We start from the raw sequence: 19,708 nt of genomic DNA, 5'->3' as shown, positions 1-19,708 counted from the left end.
AGTTTTTAAATGTGTTTCAATAGTTTGTTAATGTTTTAAATAGTTTGTAAATGTGTTTCAGTAGTTTGTAAATGTTTTAAATAGTGTGTTAATGTGTTTCAATAGTTTATAAATGTTTTAAATAGTTTGTAAATGTGTTTCAGTAGTTTGTAAATGTTTTAAATAGTGTGTTAATGTGTTTCAATAGTTTATAAATGTTTTAAATAGTTTGTAAATGTTTTAAATAGTTTGTAATTGTGTTTCAATAGTATGTTAATGCCTTAATAGTTTGAAAATGTGTTTCAATAGTTTGTAAATGTGAATCAAAGTTTGTTTCAATAGATTCTAAATAGGATTTGATAGTTTTCCCCATCAGTCGTTTGTAAATGTGTTTCTACTTTACAGATGTTATTTAAAGTTTGTAAATTAGAAAAAATGTTTCATTAGTTTGTACCTTTGTATCAATTATTTGTAAATGTGAATCAACGTTTGTAAATGTTTTACATAGTTTGTTAATGTGTTTCAATAGTTTTTTAATGTTTTAAATAGTTTGTAAATGTGTTGCAGTAGTTTGTAAATGTTTTAAATAGTTTGAAAATGTGTTTAAATAGTTTTTAAATGTTTTAAATAGTTTGTAAATGTGAATCAAAGTTTGTAAATGTTTTAAATAGTTTGTAGTTTGTAAATGAGAATCAAAGTTTGTACATTTTTAAATAGTTTGTAAAGGTCTTTCAATAGTTGTTTAATGTTTAAATAGTTTGTTAATGTGTTTCAGTAGTTTGTTAATGTTTTAAATAGTTTGTTAATGTGTTTCAATAGATTGTAAATTTGTTTCAAGACTGTGTACATGTGTTTTGTACTTCCCAGCCACCGTACATTTACAAGGCAGAGCAGAACAATCCAGTCGATTAGCTGTAAAATTTCGTGGCTGCAGTTTTACATATAACCGCTGTGTGTCGCTGTGGTTCCAAAATTCACGACAGGTGTTAATTCTTGATACACTGTCTTTGCCTGCGTTTCTATGCCCTTTATTGTATTGTTATAATTTTTAAAAAGACGTATTAAATATTTTTCTAATAACTGCATGTTTCCTCGGCAACAATCTTCCATCAACCGATCATCACTTTATTATCACAACACCATTTTCATAACGACAACAAAACACTTAAGATGATTCTTCAGGGGAACGTTTGGACCATATTTGTCATGTGTACGTTTCTTCATGGACTCATGATGATTGTTTCCTTGTGTAGCTCGACGTCACTTCAACTCTTCGGTGGAGGACAAGGGCGTGTCCGCGCCTTCAAAACACTCCTGCAACACACAGATGTTCTGTCTTAGTGTCATTTTAAAAAACAACGACCTTGAGTGACCCACCTTCACTTTGTCCAGCTCGGGTCGTCCTGGCAGAGACTTCTGCGACGAGAAGGCCTTGAAACGACAGGACACAAGAGGGTGTGAGAACGAAGGGTCACCTCGACCTTCCGACCATCACTCGACACATCTCACCTTCCTGGAGTGCTGCATCTCCTCCGTGGACTTGGACCTGCTCTTCATCTGTCTCTGCGGGGAGGTGCTGGCGGGCGACTGCCCAGGAAAAAAAAAAACGTCACGTGACAAAACGGGTCCAGCATGACGCCGTCCTCGACCCGTTTGTTTACCTGACTCGTCTTCTGCTCCATGACCGGCTGGTTGTTTTGTTCCTGGTGCTGAAGAATCTTGTCGTTGAGAGACTTCACTGGCAGAGAGACGACAGAAGTATTCTGTTATATAACGCTTAAATAAATGGCAATTTTACCCAGGGGCCACTTTTTATAAACTGGATGTTGTGAGGGGCCAAGAATCAAAAATAAAAGTAGAAAATCAAGCTCAAAAGTGATCATTTTGCTGTATTTGATTCAACATCATTTTTTGTTTTATTTTATTTAAAGGGAATTTTCTAATAAAATATTCCTTTTAAGTTAAGGGCCAAAAATACTCACCAAATACTCACTAAAACAAAAATCCTATAGTCATAGTTAAAGACTAGTAATGAATAATGGAAATAAATACAAAAGTAAATTACATTTCTACGTGATCTTTGACCTTTTTTTTGGGCCACATAAAAAGCCCAGAAACTCTTCCCTAGATTAGGAAAATGTCTGGCAATAATACTTTTTATAAGAGCGACACCTGTTGCAGTGCATTATGGGTATTTAAGTGGGAGTTGTAGGAGTCTTGTTTCTTTGCCATCCTTCCACGTGAGTCATATTTCCACCACTGTTGTTGTGTTCTTTCACCACTCTTACTAATCCCCATAATGCACTGCAACAGCTCTTATAGTAGCTATCAAAGTGAAATGTTTACGCGTCATTTGTATTAAGGGTCTCATATTACGCTGATTTCTGTCGCACTACAGTTAATTTATTTTAATAAAATCTCAAATTATGAATAGAAGAAGAGAAAACACGCCTACTTAGTTGCCTCAGCCATTTCTTACCACATTTATCAACATTTTTAAACTTGTTTACGGGATTATTTTTTGAGTAAACTCGACTAAAACAAGAGTCATAGGCTAATATGACGTCAGAGGAAAAACAGTATTTTTTTCAAAACAAACACACCTAAAAGTAAAAATCAATATTACAGAAATTATATAAAATAGTTCTGTTCGAAACGGGGTTTGTAGATTTATATTACTTTATCACGATCACTTTACTACAATCCTTTACTTTCGACGGGATCTACAGTAAAGCGAGTGAATAAATACCTAAAATATCAATATTTGTGAGTTACTTGGAACCTGAAATATGTTTAACTTGAATTATTTAGGCTAAAACAAAAGGCAAAAAACAAATATCAAGTAAATAACAAATAAAATATAACTGAACGTTGGGATTTAACTGGATTAATCCACCTTTAATAATACAATGGACAAAAAAAAAGAAGTATTTTAATGGCATACAAATGGTAAAAGGAAAACTGTATCATGGTATTTGACTGTTTATGACTAATGTCAATGAAATACTTTGAATAAAACTGAAAATAAATAAATTTAAATGACATTTTGCCATCTTAAAACAATAAAAGGACAAACTAAACATTCGTCTAAATATACAAAGGAGACGTTGAAGGTCAGTTCTGGGGCCACAGCTGGTGTCGGGGCCCCCGGGCGTGTCCAGATAAAGCACGACGGGGTCCGGATCAATCTGACCGATCGACCGATCTTCTACTTCAACGCTCGATGTTACTTCCTGACTCAGAAAAGAAAAAACTCTCCTCATGCATTATTGCTCGATGTTTGAAACCTTAAAAGCTTCTCCTCAAGTTTCCACGTGGATGAACCGACGTTTGCCTGCCAGTGGTTTTGGCTCTTCTTCTTCTTTTTTTTCTTCTTCTTCTGGAAATGGAATGGGTTCTTGGCCAGCCAGCCGGGGGAAGAGGCTGGACCTTCATGGTTGATGGACAAAAAGCACTTCTCAGTCATCGTTGGAGCTTCAGAACTCGTGCGTTACGCAACGGCTCGGCGATGTGCGAAGTAACACCAGCGCTGTGATTGGCCGGATTAACTGGAGAACAAGGACGCGCTTGAGCTTCTTAGTCGAGAACTTTATGTAAAATCTTTTTTCCTCGCGAAGGTTAAGAAAAGAGAAGTCGGTTTATTCGAGTAGAAATGGAAAGTTTCTCTGCCATGACTGTGACTTTACCCCGAGATGATGGAAGGAGAAGAAGAAAAAAAAGGAATTAAAAATGCAGAGTCATTGCTGGTACCATTACGAGTACTTTCTATTGTACTTCAAACATCTGAAAAATACAACAAAAATACTTTGAAATGTCACCTTCAGGGACTACTTTCTAACAGACCTGGTTTGTGAAGAAATAGCAAACAATTTTATTTTGTTTATTTAACAATAATTTCAACATTTAAAAAACACAAATGGAAGTATTAAGTAAGTAATTTGTATTTATATAGCGCTACAGTGTTTTATACCTTTTTTCCTCTGTAATTACTTTTAGTGTTTATTTTTCCAAAAAAGTAAATTGAAGAATTTCTTTAGAAAAAAAAGATATCTTTATCACATTCTCTATTTTATTTAAAATATATATATAATATAAAAAGTCACTCATTTAGCTTTGTTAGCTTTTAACATGTTTTCTTTTCCAATAGCTCTCTTTTTTCAAGGTCAATTAGATTATTAAAAGAAAATAACTCAATGCTTAAATGTTAAGTACTGTGTTAAAATGTTTCCTAAATACATGTTGGACTCTATTGTATCATCAGTGTATGTTTGTTTCTACAAAACTCTCTTTTCATTGAAATATCTACATTAGAAAATGATCTTAAGCCCCGCCTCCTGACAACGCTTTATTTTTCTGGAGATGAAATCTTGTTGAACATAACCACGCCCATCATCAATCCGAGAGGTCTCCACCTCCGAGGGACTCGTTGTATAAACAAAGCAGGGCATGATTACAGCTGGAAGCCAGCATTACGTCATAATGGAATCTGCTCTCGTAACCCCTTGTTCGCCTAGATTTCAGACGAACATTATAAAGTAATAAGTTGAAAACATGGTCATGATGAGAGACTTACTGCATCTTGGAGAGAAAGACTTCAACATTTCAAACATATATAAAAAATAACAACTGAGGTTAAAGTTTTTTGTTAATCTGGTTAGAGAGAGTTTTTTAACCAAGAGAGTGAAAATATTTTGTCCCATTATGCGATTAAATTTGACACCTCCTGTCGACCACCATCAGTAAAGGTCACAGGCTTTTCTCCACAGGTGTCAAACCTTCCACACCAAGAGCCTCCCATCGAGGAGATCACCTTCATAAGCGGTGACAGATCACGTCTTCAAGATGGCTCGTCCTGGACGAATTAAACTCGTCGTCAACAAAGGTTTGGACGTGAATGGACGACCGCTCGAGCTCAAATCATGGACTGGTGTGAGTTGGTGCTGGAGACCAGGTGATGATGGATCAGCAACACTTACGAGCAGATGATGACCAGCAGTGACAAGGACATGATGTCCCTTAAAAAATGCACGACAATGTTCCGCCTCAGGTGAGAAAACATCCTGGATGAAAAAGATCATTCCTTCCACAGCGGACGAACAAGTTAAGGTGGGATGGATGACATCACGATGAAGGGCAGAGATGATGGATGGAGAGAGAAAGATGACATTCAGAAGAAAATTCAAGCCTCACCTCCTGCTCCTGCGTCCTCAGTGCAGACGTGTGGTGGAGTCGACTGCTCCCCTCATCCCCGTCTCCGCCGCCGCCGCTGCTGCTGCTGCCGATGCTGCTGTGATGTCGGTGGAAACACTCCCCTCTCTGGTCACTCATCGCCGACGCACCGTCCTTGCATGAATGGACACACACACACACACACACACACACACACACACACACGTCGTCTGCTCATCCTGACGCAGAGACTCTACATATTCATGACATTATTTGAGGGGGACCACAGATGAAAGGTGGGCGAGCTCACATGAACGCTGGCATCACCTGTGACTCAGCACTATGAGGGGTTTTTTCGTTGAAAACGCACAACAGACGTTGTGCGTTTCGAGGACGACGACACTGTTCAGCAACAAGTCAGGAGGTCATTATTGGCTGTTTCAAGCAGCCAATCACAGCGGGCGCTTTAAGAATGACTGTGTCACATGACGTCACACAGGACCAGGGGGTGATGTCGACACACCCCGATATTTTATACATATGATCAGATTAATACAATATCAATTAATCAGAAGAAGTAAAAGTATGTGTTCATGCATTTCACCCTTTTAAGTGTCGAAAATATTATATAAGTTAAACATTGTAAACTTAACATGATTAATAGCGATATATCGCAATATTTTTATTTTTTAATTCACACAGCACTGTATTTTTTTTTTATTTAAATAAATCAAAACATTTCGAGTTTTATAGCTTTCAAATCATATATACATATATATATATATATTTAATCTATTTTATTTTACGGTTTACAGTTCTTTAAAGTGTGTTTAAAATACAATAATTCTACATTTTTTTATTCACAATTAACATGCATGTACTGTAAGATATCTGCAATGACTGAGGACGAGAGGATACAGTCGACTCCAGCAGCTACAATTTGTAGCTTTGGGGAGTGAGAAAATATGTTGTTTTTTTTTAAATAATATATTTTTATTTACAATTGAAATGCAAAATAGTATTCATTTTAGTGTTGCAATTAAACTTCTGTCCACTAGATGGCATCGGTAATTATGTCCTCCGCGGCTAATGAACTTCCGGTGATGACTGAGGACGAGAGGATACAGTTGACTCCCGCAGCTTTTAAAGTTGATGTTTATATAACAAACGAACATGCGCATATTCACGGCGTTTGTCTTTTTTTTTTGTTGCAATTAAACTTCCGGCCGCTACATCGCAGCAGTCATTACCTTCTCCGTGTAGGAATAATGAGATCTTGCATGGACCGCGGCGATGACTGAGGACGAGAGGATACAGTGGACTCCAGCAGCTTTTAAAGCTTCGTCAAGAGTCATGTGGTCTGTAAATTCTGCAACACCAGAGTCAAGTACTTGACAATACTATAAATATATACTTGTTACTAAAGTATCACAATATAATCGCAATGTACTTTTGTACCGTACAATCCTGTAATCCTGTATAGCGATTCCTGCTAATACACAACCCTTATTATTAATATCATTTTATATGAAGAACATGAAGAACATTCCGACAAATACTTTCAGCGATAAAGATGCATTATTGTGTGGCAAAATAGTCGGACAACAGAGAGAAGTTATGAGGAAATGAATTACAAATTATGTATTTTTTATTGATTTGTTGTCGCAACCATTTTCTGAAAAACTTGTGGTATTTTAGTGACTGTACAGAAACATGTGTAACATTACAGATGTCATTAAAATAGATTAAACTCTAAGCAAACGTATAAATACAGAAAATATTTTAATATTAGGATGGGTTTCTATATAAAAAGGCACAAAAGCTGCACATTTTGAAAAAAGGCTAAGGCTAAAATCTACAAGTGTAGCATCTCCAGACTTCTATTGAAATAACTCTTTTTTTTATGCATGTGTGGCTTTTAATTTTAAAATAACCTCAACTCACCTGTTCAAAGACTTAAATATCCTTTAATATTATTTTATACAAAAGAAAAATTTAAAAGGAAAAAGGTTTATTAGCTTACCAGCAATGCTAACTTATAAACTTGCTTAAGCTAATGGTAGCGGAAGTTGGCTTACCATTTTGGTTTAGCTAGTTTTGTCAATATTGAGGAGGAATAAGTGAATCTTAGCAAATGTGTGCATAAATAGCGTTTTGATAATATATTGGTTAGCACTGAGCAAAATGTACATTTGTATTTCAATTTAATTTGGTCTCTATTCTATTAGAACCACTCTGCACATGCTGATAGCAACAATAGCAGTTACAATAATGAGCTAAAAATTGAGCAATTATTCTGTAATGAAGTCGACAAAGTACCTTCAAAAGTTCATATTCAATCACAATATTATAGATTTGCTACAGAAAGCTTTTATTCTTGAACAGCGAGTGTGAAATGAAAACAGGACCGTCTCATGATTCTTTAAGTGCTTCACAGCAAACAGTTGAACAACAAAAGATAAAACAAAAGGCAAATATTAAAAGTGTAAAAAGTAAAACGGTAGAACCGAAGTGCACACAAAGCCACGCGCGTCGCGGAGAAGACGGTCCTTCTAAAGATTCATGTCAAGAAGTCGCTGTAACGTATAAATAGTGAAGTTGAGCAAATCACATTTGAAACATTTCATTTCCCACAGGGACAGTCAGCAGCCCGTCGACATCCATCACGATATCTCTACTAATCTGAGCTGCAGTCTAACGAAACTGGGCCGTTTCAGCTTATTTAAAGTATTTTTTTTTATAAAAGTGCTAATCCATTTTTTTTTTTCTCTTTTTATCACAAAAATCGTTTGACGGAAAATCTCAAACGGACGTTTCTTTCAAGTCTTTTTCTTTGGATTCTAGTGACAGTTTATCTTCACCGGTGGTAGGAGATGAATCCTCTACGGAGTCGGGCTCTTGTTTCGGGGGCAGCTGCAGGAACTCGGGGATCTCCAGCTGTTCTTTGGTGAGGAGACCTCGCTGGTCGTCCACTCTGGAGCACTGAGCCCTGGTCAGCATGTCCAGTAACTCTGAGGGGAGGAGTCAACACTGAGGCTCAGCGGGGGTCCAGAACACAAACACAATTTCTATTATTACTCATCTATTGAACTTTATTGAAGGATTTCAATTAAGCCTTCTTAAGTTGTATTATAATGTAAACCACACGTGCCAAAATCAAAAAAGGAAATTAATGTTTATGTCGTTATGATGACCTTTAAAGATGCCGGTGTTTAAGATAAGATACTTAGATACTTACTTTGTTTACTACTACTTACAAAGATACTTACTTTGTTTTACAAAACAAATTCCTTTTCTTCAGAGATGATAAAAGAATAAAGCAATATCAATATCAGGATTCTACTTCCTATCCAGCAAGTATTAATGATGTCAGAAAATATCCATTTACTCGGATACTGCAATATTATTTCCACGATACATTGCCGTTTAAAATGGACAATGATCATTATTTTCAGGGAGTTTGAAATGTGATAAAATTATATTAAGGTTCTTTTAATATTTCAATTTATTGCTTAAGCATTTTAATTTTTCTTTTTTTTTTACAATTAACATGCAACCTTTTACGGGGTTTGTTCATTTGTGTTGCAATCACACTTCTGGCCGCTAGATGGCAGCAGTCAATACGCCATGTAAGTAAGTAAGTAATTTTTATTTGTATAGCGCTTTTCCAGACCAGGGTCACAAAGCGCTTAAACAATCAAAACAATATTCAATAAAGTATATGCTTTAAAGGCCAAGATAACACAACAGTCCAGCTTTAAGAACGACGAAACCCCGCTGGATCTTGGCGATGACTGAGGACGAGAGGATACAGTCGAGTTTTTAAATTAGATGTTTGGACATATTTTGGTTTCAAAACAAATGAAAGCAGTAACGACTTGGTCAAGAGTCATGTGGTCTGTAAATTCAACAACACCAGAGTCAAGTACTCGACAATACTACAAATATATACTTGTTACTACAGTATCAGAGGATATTGTATCATATCACCAGGTTCTTGCCAATACACACCTCTAATAAATATACATTTAAATTGACTTAACCCATAGTAACAACAGGCTATTAAAGATAGACATGATGATAATTCTGTTACTTGAATTCTTTTTTTTTTTTTTTTTACTTCATCATGTCCTACCATCTATGTCGGGGTTCTTACTGGGCTTTGGCTGAGTCCTGCCTCTGCTGGTCTCCGGTGATATCCGAGCCTCCGCACCAACTGTGCTCCCCGCACCTGCCTGAGACTGAGGACGGATAAACAACCTCAGATGAACAACGACAGCTCTGATATTTCCACGGCCGTCCACTCACCCGTGTGACTGGAGCGCTTCCATTTGCACTCGGAATATTGTTCTGCTCTTTTCCAGCTTGAACGAAAAAAGCAAGGGGGTGAGAGTTAAATTCCACTGTCGCACCATGATAAAGTCAGAGAACGGATCACAAAGGTCACTAAACTGTTTTTAAAAATAACAAAACTGGGCAGATAAATGCCCCCCCTCCCCCACCCCCGGCCCCTTAAAGATCTCGCCAGCCAAGACCTTTAATCTGAGGCCGGGATCACTGACCCAAGGCTTCCACGCGTCAGTCGAGGAACCACGAATCAATGTGGCACAGACTTCAACAAGACAAACTGACACAGACAGTTAGAAAGAGAGCGACACGAATACGAGGAAAGTTAAAATGGATGACTCTGGGGCTACTAGAATGATTGAAAACAAAATATACTTTTTTAATGAATAATATTTATGATTATAACCAGTGAATATATTCACAAGTAGCTGTTAAATCTCCCGTAAAGGTACATCTAGAGTGGTCTCTCGTTTATTGCAGGGGTTTAGCAATAAACGAAAACCTGCATTAGTGACAAGTAGATATAGTACTTTTTTTTACTTCTTTTTTGTGTTGTTATTTATTGTAACAACATTTATTTGAACTTGCAAACTCAGCATTGTATATTAAACCCCCCCCCCCAAAAAAAAACACTCATCTCAAAATAACTCTCTCCGTAACAAGCACCTGAACAGCTAATGCTTTGCCGCCCAGACAAACAAATCACTGCCGTCGATCATTTTGACAAAGAAACATAGAATTTAAATACAGCATTGTAGTGACCAATCAGGCCTCGCTTAAGGTAAGGTAAGGTAAAACTTTATTGACTAAATTGTTTCTTTCCAATAGCCAATACATACAGCAATTTTTTATGAAAAAAAAAAAGAAGAACAAGAGAATTAAAGAGAAAGAACACGATTACACAAGTCTAAAGATAAAGACAAAGAACATAGATCAAAGAAAAACAACAAAGACAAAGGATACAAAGACTAACATGGAACAGAACATCCAGATACTTTCACTCCACTCCTGCCCCCTGAAGAGCAGTGTGTAGAAAGGCATCATGGGAGTTCACCGTTTGGTTGGCACCATAAGTAAAGTAGGAGCGGCAATTAGTGTTTTTCCCACCAAGTTCTGTAGTTATGTTCAATTTATACATCTGTTCACATAAATAACCAGGTTGTGGATTTGTGCGTTTTGATATTATTCACTAATGGATGTTGAGTCGTCAACCTTTAGCTCTGTCCAGCCGGAGCTTCTTGTTGGCCAGTCTGAAGACGTTGGTGCTCATGTTCACCAGCTTGTCGGTTCCAACCTGAAACGGTTAAGTAGACACTTTAAAAAGTAGCTGACATTTAAAAAACGCACTCATTGGACCAGGGTTTTTTTTTTTTCGTTTTTTTTGTCACCTCAAACTGGAACCGCGGTGACAAATTACTAAATGAACATCACAAAGAAAAAGAAGTAGGTTGCTTAGCAACTGCTACTGAAAGAGCAATCAGCGTTGATGGGGTGGATGGATTGAGCTTGAAAAAACCCCACAGGGGTACTTTGGAGAAGGAATATGATCAAGCAAGCATGCAGGGATATTAATGAGTAGAGAAAATTGAAAATTTCTCTTAATCATATTATTAACCTTATATTATCATAACGCAACCAATGGCAATACCTTTCATCTTTCTTATATCAAAAAGTTGTACTATAGGGAAAACCATCAGATTATTTCTATAACTCTAAGAAACCTTATGTATCATGTTGAATGAATTAAAGTGACAATACATGAAAATAAAAGGTATTGTTTCTGGCGCCCACTTGTGATAGAAAGGTGTTACTGCAATGCTGCAAAATTACAGAACTGCATTTGTATTCTGTTCGAGATAAAGGCTTTTGTGCGAGTTTCTACTTTGATCTTTCTGGTTACTTCCAAAAAAAAAAAAAAGTATCCCAGTACTTGATGTGAAAACGGAGTCTCTGACCCACTGCTGTAGTGCAGTTTGGTGGTCATGTGACATTCAGGAAGCAAAGCTACACGGTAGGGATCATCGTTAAAATAATAACTAGAGTAGAGAACTACATGATCACATATTACAGAAAGTATAAAAGCAGTATGTAGAAATGTTACATATTGTGACTTTAATGTTAACGGTGTTAACAAAGAGCCAAATATTGATGATAAATCAGAGACACTCACCATAGTGACGACGACCTCCTGTGGTTTTAGATGATGTTTCTGCAGCACACCGGACAAGGCGTCCTGCAGGGTCTTACTGGACTTCACCATAATCCCACCCGACTTCCCAGTAAATGCAATCTCCAGCCTGAAAGACAGAAAAATGTGATCTGATATTTTTGTACGGCACAGTTGCTGGTCGATATTTATTTGCCGAATGTAATACTAAAAATGTACTTTATTAAAATAAACAGTAACAAAACACTAGGGGTGTGTACTGACACTAACTTGGCGACAGATTATGCATCACCAAGTTCACGGTACAGGGGCAACGATACAATATATTGCGATATATATTGTGATACTGTAGGAACAAGGATATATTCGTAGTATTGTCCGAGTACTTGACTCTGGTTTTGCAGAATTTCGGGACCACATGACTCTTGACAAAGTCGTTACTGCTCTCATTTCTTTTGAAATCAAAATATGTCCAAACATCAGCTTTAAAAGCTGCTGGAGTCGACTGTATCCTCTTGTCCTCAGTCATCCCCAGGGTTTCATTGTTCCTTTGGCTGAGGGGGCCGTAAAGACTGCTGCCATCTGGCGGCCAGAAGTTTAATTGCAACATAAAAATTAACAAATGCTGTGAATAATAGCATTTCAATTGTAAATACTTTACTTTTTATTTGTTTTAAACAGCATTGAATTATTTTATACACTTTAAATAATATATATATATTTTTTTGATTGTTTATTTTAAGGCCAATATATACAATTTAATTTATTTTTTTTGTCGATAAAGTGCTGTTGAGTAGTGATACGATCAGGAAAAATGTATTTGCGATATTCAATTGTTTCACTATTTTCTTATACTCTTACAAAACACCAATTAAAAGAGCATCAAGGAGAAAAAAGAACAGATACCCAGGAAGTGAGCTTCAAATGTTTTGTGTAAACTCAGAAGTCCTTGTTTGAACAAAGTGTTTCCACTAAAGCAGCAGCAGCAGCTTATACAAGAAGACAAAAAGATACTCACCCAAATGTCACCCTGAGCTCCAGAGAAACCTGCTGGTCTCTGATCACAGAGCAGTCCTGATCCAAGGATAAGGGTTGCTGCACCAGGGAGAGATGTTAGGGAGGGAGTTTTATCTACTTATCAAGAGCAACGCTGCAGCTCACCTTGTCTTTACCATGCAGGTAGATGATCACGTCCTTCAGGGGAAAGCCTCTCTTCTCACACAGACCTGAGAGCATCTCTTTAATGGTGAGACCGTTCGGCGTGGGAGCCAGAGATGCACTGCCGTCAGGAAGGTAGACGCAACAGTAGCCGCTGTCCAACCCCAACTGCCCTCCGTCCTGGCGGCGCCGACTCGACGGGCTGTTCTGGAAACGATACGTTTCATATGTTCTTCACTGTTGCCATTTTAGGCAAAGATATAGTTAAACAAAGACACGGCTACTGCTGGTTTTCTTGACGGGTAACTGAACTAATACATCTAGATCACACTACACCAATAATATTCGATCATGGTTTCTTAACAAATTACTCAAATCATAATCAATGCATTTAATTTCCTCATGTGAAGTTCAAAAGAGCATAAATAAATGTGGGTTGTGTAAAATAATGGATCCTCATCATAGTCATACTTGAATGTATGAAAGTATATGAAAGGTTTAAATTAAGTTTTCAAATGTTTCTCATTATATGTTTATAATCGTTTATATTTATTTAATGAATTAATTAATATTTATTGAATTCCATAATTTTAATATTGAAAAGGTCAAATTAGTTTTATTTTTAATAAGTCAATTAGAAGTATTTTTTTATTTGTTTAAATATAGTTTGATATTCTAGTTTTAATAATAAAAAACATGTTCTAAATTCATTTCATTTTTCACATGTGGAGTAAAAGTATCTGGATGTTCTGTTCTTTGTTAGTCTTTGTATCCTTTGTCTTTTTTATTTTTCTTTGATCTATGTTCTTTATCTTTAGACTTAGATTGTATCATCTTGTTCTCTTTATTTCTCTTTGTTCTTGTTCTTATTTATTTTTTATGAAAAATTGCTGTATTTGCTGTTGCTATTGGAAAAAAACAATTTCCCGAAGGAGACTTCCTGGGAGATCAATAAAGTTCTACCTAACCTATATAATTTAATCTAAAACTGTTAGATATGTTTAAAATAAAATATGTTTTATATTGAATTTAGGTTACACAGGTTTGTAATTACATAACATATTCGTTTTTTTAATTGGATAATTTAGAAAAAAAATCAACAACTATTTCAATCATTTAATATAAAAATTATGAAATTAAATTAGAAAAACGATTTCAATCTTTTCAGTTTTTGAATTATTGAATCAAAACAAACTAAAGCTATTGAACTATTGAATTACATTAATTATTAAATATTAATGCCATGTCTAGAAAGGGGCTTTACAAATAACCATTACTTGTAAACATTTCAATCAAAATAAAAGGTTTCAACAATTGAAGTTAAACATTTAACCACCACTCAATATTCTGATGACACTTATAAACGTCAATATAAATGTTACATTATTGATTATTTATGAGAAAAAAAAGACGTTTTTTTAAGTTGCTGCAAAAACTGTTTTAACTAAATGTAAATACTTCAAAGTGCCTGTGGAGGGAGCCAGACTCCTCGCTGCCAGCTGACTTGACTGACATGTCGGAGTCTTTCCGAGAGAGCGTGACAAACGGGGTGATCGCATCTACTGGAAGAGAAGCGACAAGAGATGTTGAATCTAGTAGATTGATCGCATCCGGAGACGCAACCGTGACCACGAGCCTCACCTCCCCATGATCCTCTCTTCGGTCGATGCTTCTCCGACGGGCGGATCCCCTCCTCCCACGAGCCCTTGTGGACCGGTTCACTGGACAACTGAGGTAGAACTTTCCCTTCCACGCTGGCCAACGTACACTTCTGGTAAAGAGGTGAGCGAACGAATCGCCTGTAGCTGTCCATCTTCATCAACTTGAATATCTAAACCCCAGAGGAACAGATCAGAGTCAAACCCCCGACGTCAAGTCAATCGAAGTCAGACCCAAAGTCAGAGCGAACCTGGTCCTGAGCTCTATTAAACATATCACCAGTGGGCTGCTGCAGGTCGCCCTCTTCCGTCTTCGCCATGTCGTCGATGTTGACTGCGTAGGAGGCGTTCTCAGACAGGTAGGTGTCATAAATGGACCGAGCTGCTGCCCTCAACTGCGGAGGAAACAGCTCGATCAAGAGGACAAACGGAAGATCTAAAAGTTCTTATTGCAGAGCAAACAAGCGTAAATAAACATCAATAACACTTTTAATGTTTTATACAATCTAGATTCCACTTTAATTAGCAAGTCCAAAAGGTACAACCCTTCCTGTTTGCAGCAGAAGTTAAAGTTTTTTGTTCTACTTCCACAAAACGAAAATTAAAAAACCACAACTCTTACTAGTGTAATCCACACAATATATATTTTAAATGTTGTATAGATATCAGCATAAAATAGGATAAAACTCAACATAAGCAATAGAAAAACAGAACCTTATATTATATAATTAATACCAATAAATGGATACAGATCAAGCAGGCAAAGCCACTTCATATTTCCATTACACGATACTCATTCATTTACATGTCATCCCACCATCGCGCACACGCATACACGATCACCAGAGCAGCCATATCCATGACTCAGCAGGATTGATAATCTTATTAAGTCTTCCCCTTTCTTACATTATCTTCTCGAACTGATGCTTGTTTTCTCATGACACTACATGAACAAGCAAGCACTTTAAAATACTAATTAGCCAATTAAATAAAAATGTAAATGTGAATACTAGCGACTAAAAATGACATGACTGTATTCCATCTTTTTATTGATTTAATTTGTTTTTCAGAAACTTGAAGACAGAAAGTGAAAATAATCATAAGAATATTTTCCCTTTTCATATCTTCTGTGAGTTGGTGAGGAAGTCTCAAAATAGTTCCTTCGCTCCTCCCTTATTAATCATTTAAGAACTTATCCAGCAATTTCTCACGCATGTCCACGAGGGAATGATAAAATTTTAGTACATTTAAAAATCCAACCAATGATTAATAAAAGTGACTTTATTAAATCCCCAAATACTTTTTCACTAGAGTTGTAAGTTTTCATTTTAAATTTAATATATTTCTTAATCTAAAAGTCACGATGTACCAGGGATAATTACACTCCGGTCACCACCGTCTTGTGTAAATTGTATTTTATTGCTGCCTTTTGTGGAGTAAGGAAAGTATTTGGAGGCAAATAATTAATGAATGAAACATGAATACAAAGTCCTAGAGAAGATATGGTACAAGTGCAGCCCGGGGCCAAATATAGCCTTTTGGAAAGTAATCGTAAAGCATGTCGAAAATAATTCATAATTTATTTTGTATTGTACTAATTCAAATATTTCTTGCCACTGAAAATAATTAGAGTGAATTCAGATTATATTTAGCTTAGTTTAATACATTTATTTATTTTTCTAAATATTTTATTGGAATATTTGGGTTAATTTTATTTTTATAACTTGTTTTTAACGTTTTTGGCCTTTTGCTTGATGGTGCCTCAGTCACAGTCACAGTATATAAAGTGGCCCCTGAGGAAATGTAATTGTAAGTAAGAAATTTTTAATTGTATAGCGCTTTTCCAGACCAGGGTCACAAAGCGCTTAAACAATCAAAACAATACTCAATAAAGTATATACTTTAAAGTGCAAGATAAAACTGATAACACAACAGGAATTGGACCCTGGACCTACGTTGGAAGTCTGGCTATAGTGGCAATATCCCCAAATCATTGTAGGAAGAAGTACCAGAATGCACATGTCCGGGGGCCAAACCCTGCCCGCCTAGTAATCCATTAGGACCGTTGGCTTAAGAGCAAACGAGAACATAAGTGTTGTGACTCATTAATGATGCCGGTGTTTCGATCAAGCCTACGAGAATAAAAAGACAATATTGCATTCAAGAAAATACCTCCTCAATACAGTTTAGTTAATATACATTTTGTGGGAATGAGTTTAATACCCTTGCAATGATCGAAAGTTACATTTTAGCTCTTGAAGACAAATCACAGATTTAAAGCTGTAACATTAATGGCACAAGTAAACTTGAATAGACAGTTAAAACATTTAACATTACATCTTAATCTCATCTATAATCTTGAGTTAAAAAAAAGTAAAGCCTCGTACCTTATCTGGTGATGTCGCCGGGATCTTCTTGAACCTTTCACAGGCTTGCCAGAACAAAATGTTTTCTGCGCTCACCTCCGACTTCAGAAAAGCCTTGAAAGAAACACAATCCGTCATTACTCTAGGGAGAAATGTGGGAAAACAACAAAAACTGCCTCCACGTTTTAAATCTCACCGTGAAATAATTCACTCCGTACGGATCCTCCAGCAGCTTCTCAAAGGACACGGCCCAGCTCAGGACCCCGTCAGCGGACCCCGCCTCTCCGCCCGGAGTCCCAGGAAGGCTGGAACTGCTGCGTCCACAGCCGCGCGTAGACATGTTCAACTCTGGACACATCCAGACGAAAACAGTCATTTATCAGCAGAGAACAAGCCGGTGAATAATGCCCAGATATTTGTGTCCGTCGTGCTTGGACACGTTTTTCTCTTAAGAAGAATGAATGTTGAGGGCCTACCTCCGTCGGAGACCGCCTGGCTCTGTGGACAGAAAAAAATAAGAGATTTGTAGCTAAAAAAGTGACGTTTTCACAGATTTGTAACACTCCGTCTCGGAGTACGACGATGAAAAAGAAGCAGTAGTTTGAATCTGAAAAGACATGCTGCTGCCTGTGGGTCATAATTTGTCAGATTACATTTCAAAACCAACCTTGGCCAAAAAACGAGATGAGGCGAGAAGATAAACTTGATAAGAAAAAACACAAAAAAATATATCGGAAGTGTTACCTAATCAGCTCTTGCATATTTTTGACACGTTGTGGTAATAGGCCGGATATGGTTGGAACACCTCACTGTCAACTTTTAGACACAAACTCACTTTCAATTCATTAAAAACTCCCTGGAATAAAAGACAACCACTTTCTATGCGGATGATGAGTGTCTCTACTTTTGAATTAAATTAAATAATAATTAGCAGATCCAGAATGTGTCGCAGTTTCACATAAGCCATTTTAAAATGAAGCGAAAGTAGAACACATATTTATAGCAAATATAATATGGACAACTGAGAGTTCCTCAAACCTAATTTAATGCTTTTGTAGCAAATAAATCATCTGCTTTTAAACAAATATATTATATAAAAGAGTGTGTTACAAATTGGATTTTTATTTATTCTTTTAAATGGTTGTTTATGAGTAAAGACTGCAGTAGAAAAATATAAATTTGTACTTTTAAATGTGAAAGGAGGAGGCGTCGAACTAACATCAAATGTAATGTTTTCTAAAGTGCTAAAGTTAGAGTGATGTTTAAGTTATTACCTCAATGTTGTTCACCATTAAGGCAAACCAAAACACATTCTTTAACAGCAATTTATTGAAAAATATGCAACTGATATTAATCTCCTCAAAAACTCAGGTTAAACAAAAATTAAGCCCAATTATTTTCGTTTTTATCATCACATGTGACTCTTTTTAAAAAACAAGAAGTAGAAATCGTTCCAGCTTCAAATATTCACACAACTTAAAAGGTTCAAAGTTGAAGCCTTTACAAGACTTCACTTGACACACAGCGCATACATTTCACTGGTGGTTCTTAAGACGCACGACTCTATAGAATTAAGAAAGAAATGGGGAATAAAACACGCTTAAAGCTCACCATAGCGATCCCAAGAGTGTTACAATTGTGCGCCATGGCGGCAGAGGCTTAAAGTCGTGTTGATGTGCTCGCCGTCAGGAGACACAATGGGGGGGCTCCACCCAAAACATCGTGTACACTCTCTTCACAAAACAGTCACAAGTCATCTTCTGGGTTGCCCTGTCACTTCCTGCCTCGAGGGGAAGTCTTGCCATGGCAACGGGCCACAAAAGAGGAAGTATAGCGACTTTGATCAAACTGCGTTTGTTACACATCTCAAGAAACAGTCGAGTACGAACAATGGCTGAAACGCGCAGCTTCTCATGTCAGGGAAATATGGTCATGACATCTGATAACCACTGATATTTTCAGGAGATAATCTATCTTTGAGGGAAATTCACAGTTTTCTCAAAGCCATGTCGATAAGTTTTTTTTTTTATTACACAGCCAGGGAAATGACGTTGCTACAGTACTTTATTACAACATAGAGGCAACCTTTCAGTATCTCAGAATTATAAGGTTAGATAAGGTAAAACTTTATTGATCCCTCAGGAGGTCTCCTTCGGGAAATTGTTTTTATCCAATAGCCACAGAAAATACAGCAATTTTTCATAAAAAATAAATAAAAATAAAATAAGAACAAGAACATAAAGAGAAAGAACAAGATGACACTATCTAAGTCTAAAGATAAAGAACATAGACAAAGGATACAAAGACTAACATAGAACACAACATCATGATACTTTCACTCCACTCCTGCCCCCGAACTCAGAATTGTACAATTGAATAGCCCGAGGAATGAATGAGTATATATTATTATATTATATATTATAGTACATTTATTATATAAATATGTTTTACTTTATTTACTCAATTCAAATCTAGTACTTTATTTCACAAGTCCAGGAAAAACAAGGAAACCCTGGGAAACCTATTCCTATTAACAGTAACTCCTCTCAACAGATCCCTCAAAAAACATTTAATTCCTGCTTCATCATTTTTAAACAGTTCAAAACAAACGGACTGTTTTCTGTTCTAAAATCTTGTTCTTGGTCGTTTTTAAACATTTTAATCTAATTCAGAGAGAAATAAGACAAATTATTGTTGCTTACTTACTAAAGTAGAAGTCCATGAAGTTTAAACAACTGAATTGTCTTTTTTAGCTTTTGAAAAAAAGTCTAAACTCTTTAATGTCCCAGGTATTTTATTTTTACATTTAAATTGCCTATTTTAAAGACATCCTTTTAGAGAATATGTTGGCTTGTGTCTTCCTC

At 36.4% G+C, this 19,708-nt stretch overlaps 2 protein-coding genes across 6 annotated transcripts; both read right to left on the bottom strand.

Annotated features, from left to right (window-relative positions):
• Positions 1-1,085: 1,085 nt before the first annotated feature.
• LOC148072032 (uncharacterized) lies at positions 1,086-5,322 on the bottom strand. Its single transcript, XM_087799260.1, has 5 exons — positions 5,170-5,322; positions 1,641-1,712; positions 1,489-1,566; positions 1,357-1,410; positions 1,086-1,293 (listed from the first exon to the last, which is right to left on the bottom strand). The coding sequence occupies exons 1-5, from the start codon at positions 5,305-5,307 to the stop codon at positions 1,240-1,242; spliced, it is 396 nt and encodes a 131-aa protein (XP_087655386.1). The 5' UTR covers positions 5,308-5,322; the 3' UTR covers positions 1,086-1,239.
• A 2,180-nt stretch (positions 5,323-7,502) lies between these two features.
• LOC148072031 (regulator of G protein signaling 14-like) lies at positions 7,503-19,187 on the bottom strand. Of its 5 annotated transcripts, none has more exons than XM_087798867.1 (14): positions 18,456-19,187; positions 17,321-17,342; positions 17,041-17,192; positions 16,866-16,958; positions 14,730-14,873; positions 14,462-14,651; positions 14,279-14,382; positions 12,824-13,027; positions 12,681-12,757; positions 11,666-11,792; positions 10,708-10,789; positions 9,457-9,512; positions 9,284-9,389; positions 7,503-8,159 (listed from the first exon to the last, which is right to left on the bottom strand). In XM_087798867.1, the coding sequence occupies exons 1-14, from the start codon at positions 18,489-18,491 to the stop codon at positions 7,951-7,953; spliced, it is 1,602 nt and encodes a 533-aa protein (XP_087654993.1). In that variant the 5' UTR covers positions 18,492-19,187; the 3' UTR covers positions 7,503-7,950. The 5 variants fall into 5 exon arrangements, with proteins under 5 accessions (XP_087654993.1, XP_087654996.1, XP_087654995.1 ...); XM_087798870.1 differs by having other exon boundaries at positions 9,305-9,389; XM_087798869.1 differs by having other exon boundaries at positions 9,284-9,383.
• Positions 19,188-19,708: the final 521 nt, after the last annotated feature.

Source organism: Callionymus lyra, chromosome 9, assembly GCF_982586985.1.
Source record: "Callionymus lyra chromosome 9, fCalLyr1.hap1.1, whole genome shotgun sequence".
Classification (NCBI taxonomy): domain Eukaryota; kingdom Metazoa; phylum Chordata; class Actinopteri; order Syngnathiformes; family Callionymidae; genus Callionymus; species Callionymus lyra.
The sequence above is the reverse complement of the archived record's forward strand: the minus strand, read 5'-3'. Positions and strand labels throughout refer to the sequence as shown.

Excerpts from the sequence above, each read along its gene's own strand:
- LOC148072032 (XM_087799260.1), bottom strand. The coding sequence starts at position 5,307 with ATGAGTGACCAGAGAGGGGAGTGTTTCCACCGACATCACAGCAGCATC. Across the intron at positions 1,713-5,169 it reads TGAGGACGCAGGAGCAGGAG|TCTCTCAACGACAAGATTCT; the intron begins GTGAGGCTTGAA and ends CTGCCAGTGAAG. Across the intron at positions 1,411-1,488 it reads AGATGCAGCACTCCAGGAAG|GCCTTCTCGTCGCAGAAGTC; the intron begins GTGAGATGTGTC and ends TGTCGTTTCAAG.
- LOC148072031 (XM_087798867.1), bottom strand. The coding sequence starts at position 18,491 with ATGGCGCACAATTGTAACACTCTTGGGATCGCTATG. Across the intron at positions 14,874-16,865 it reads CGGCGACATCACCAGATAAG|TTGAGGGCAGCAGCTCGGTC; the intron begins GTACGAGGCTTT and ends TTTCCTCCGCAG. Across the intron at positions 14,383-14,461 it reads GAAGAGAGGATCATGGGGAG|TAGATGCGATCACCCCGTTT; the intron begins GTGAGGCTCGTG and ends CTTCTCTTCCAG.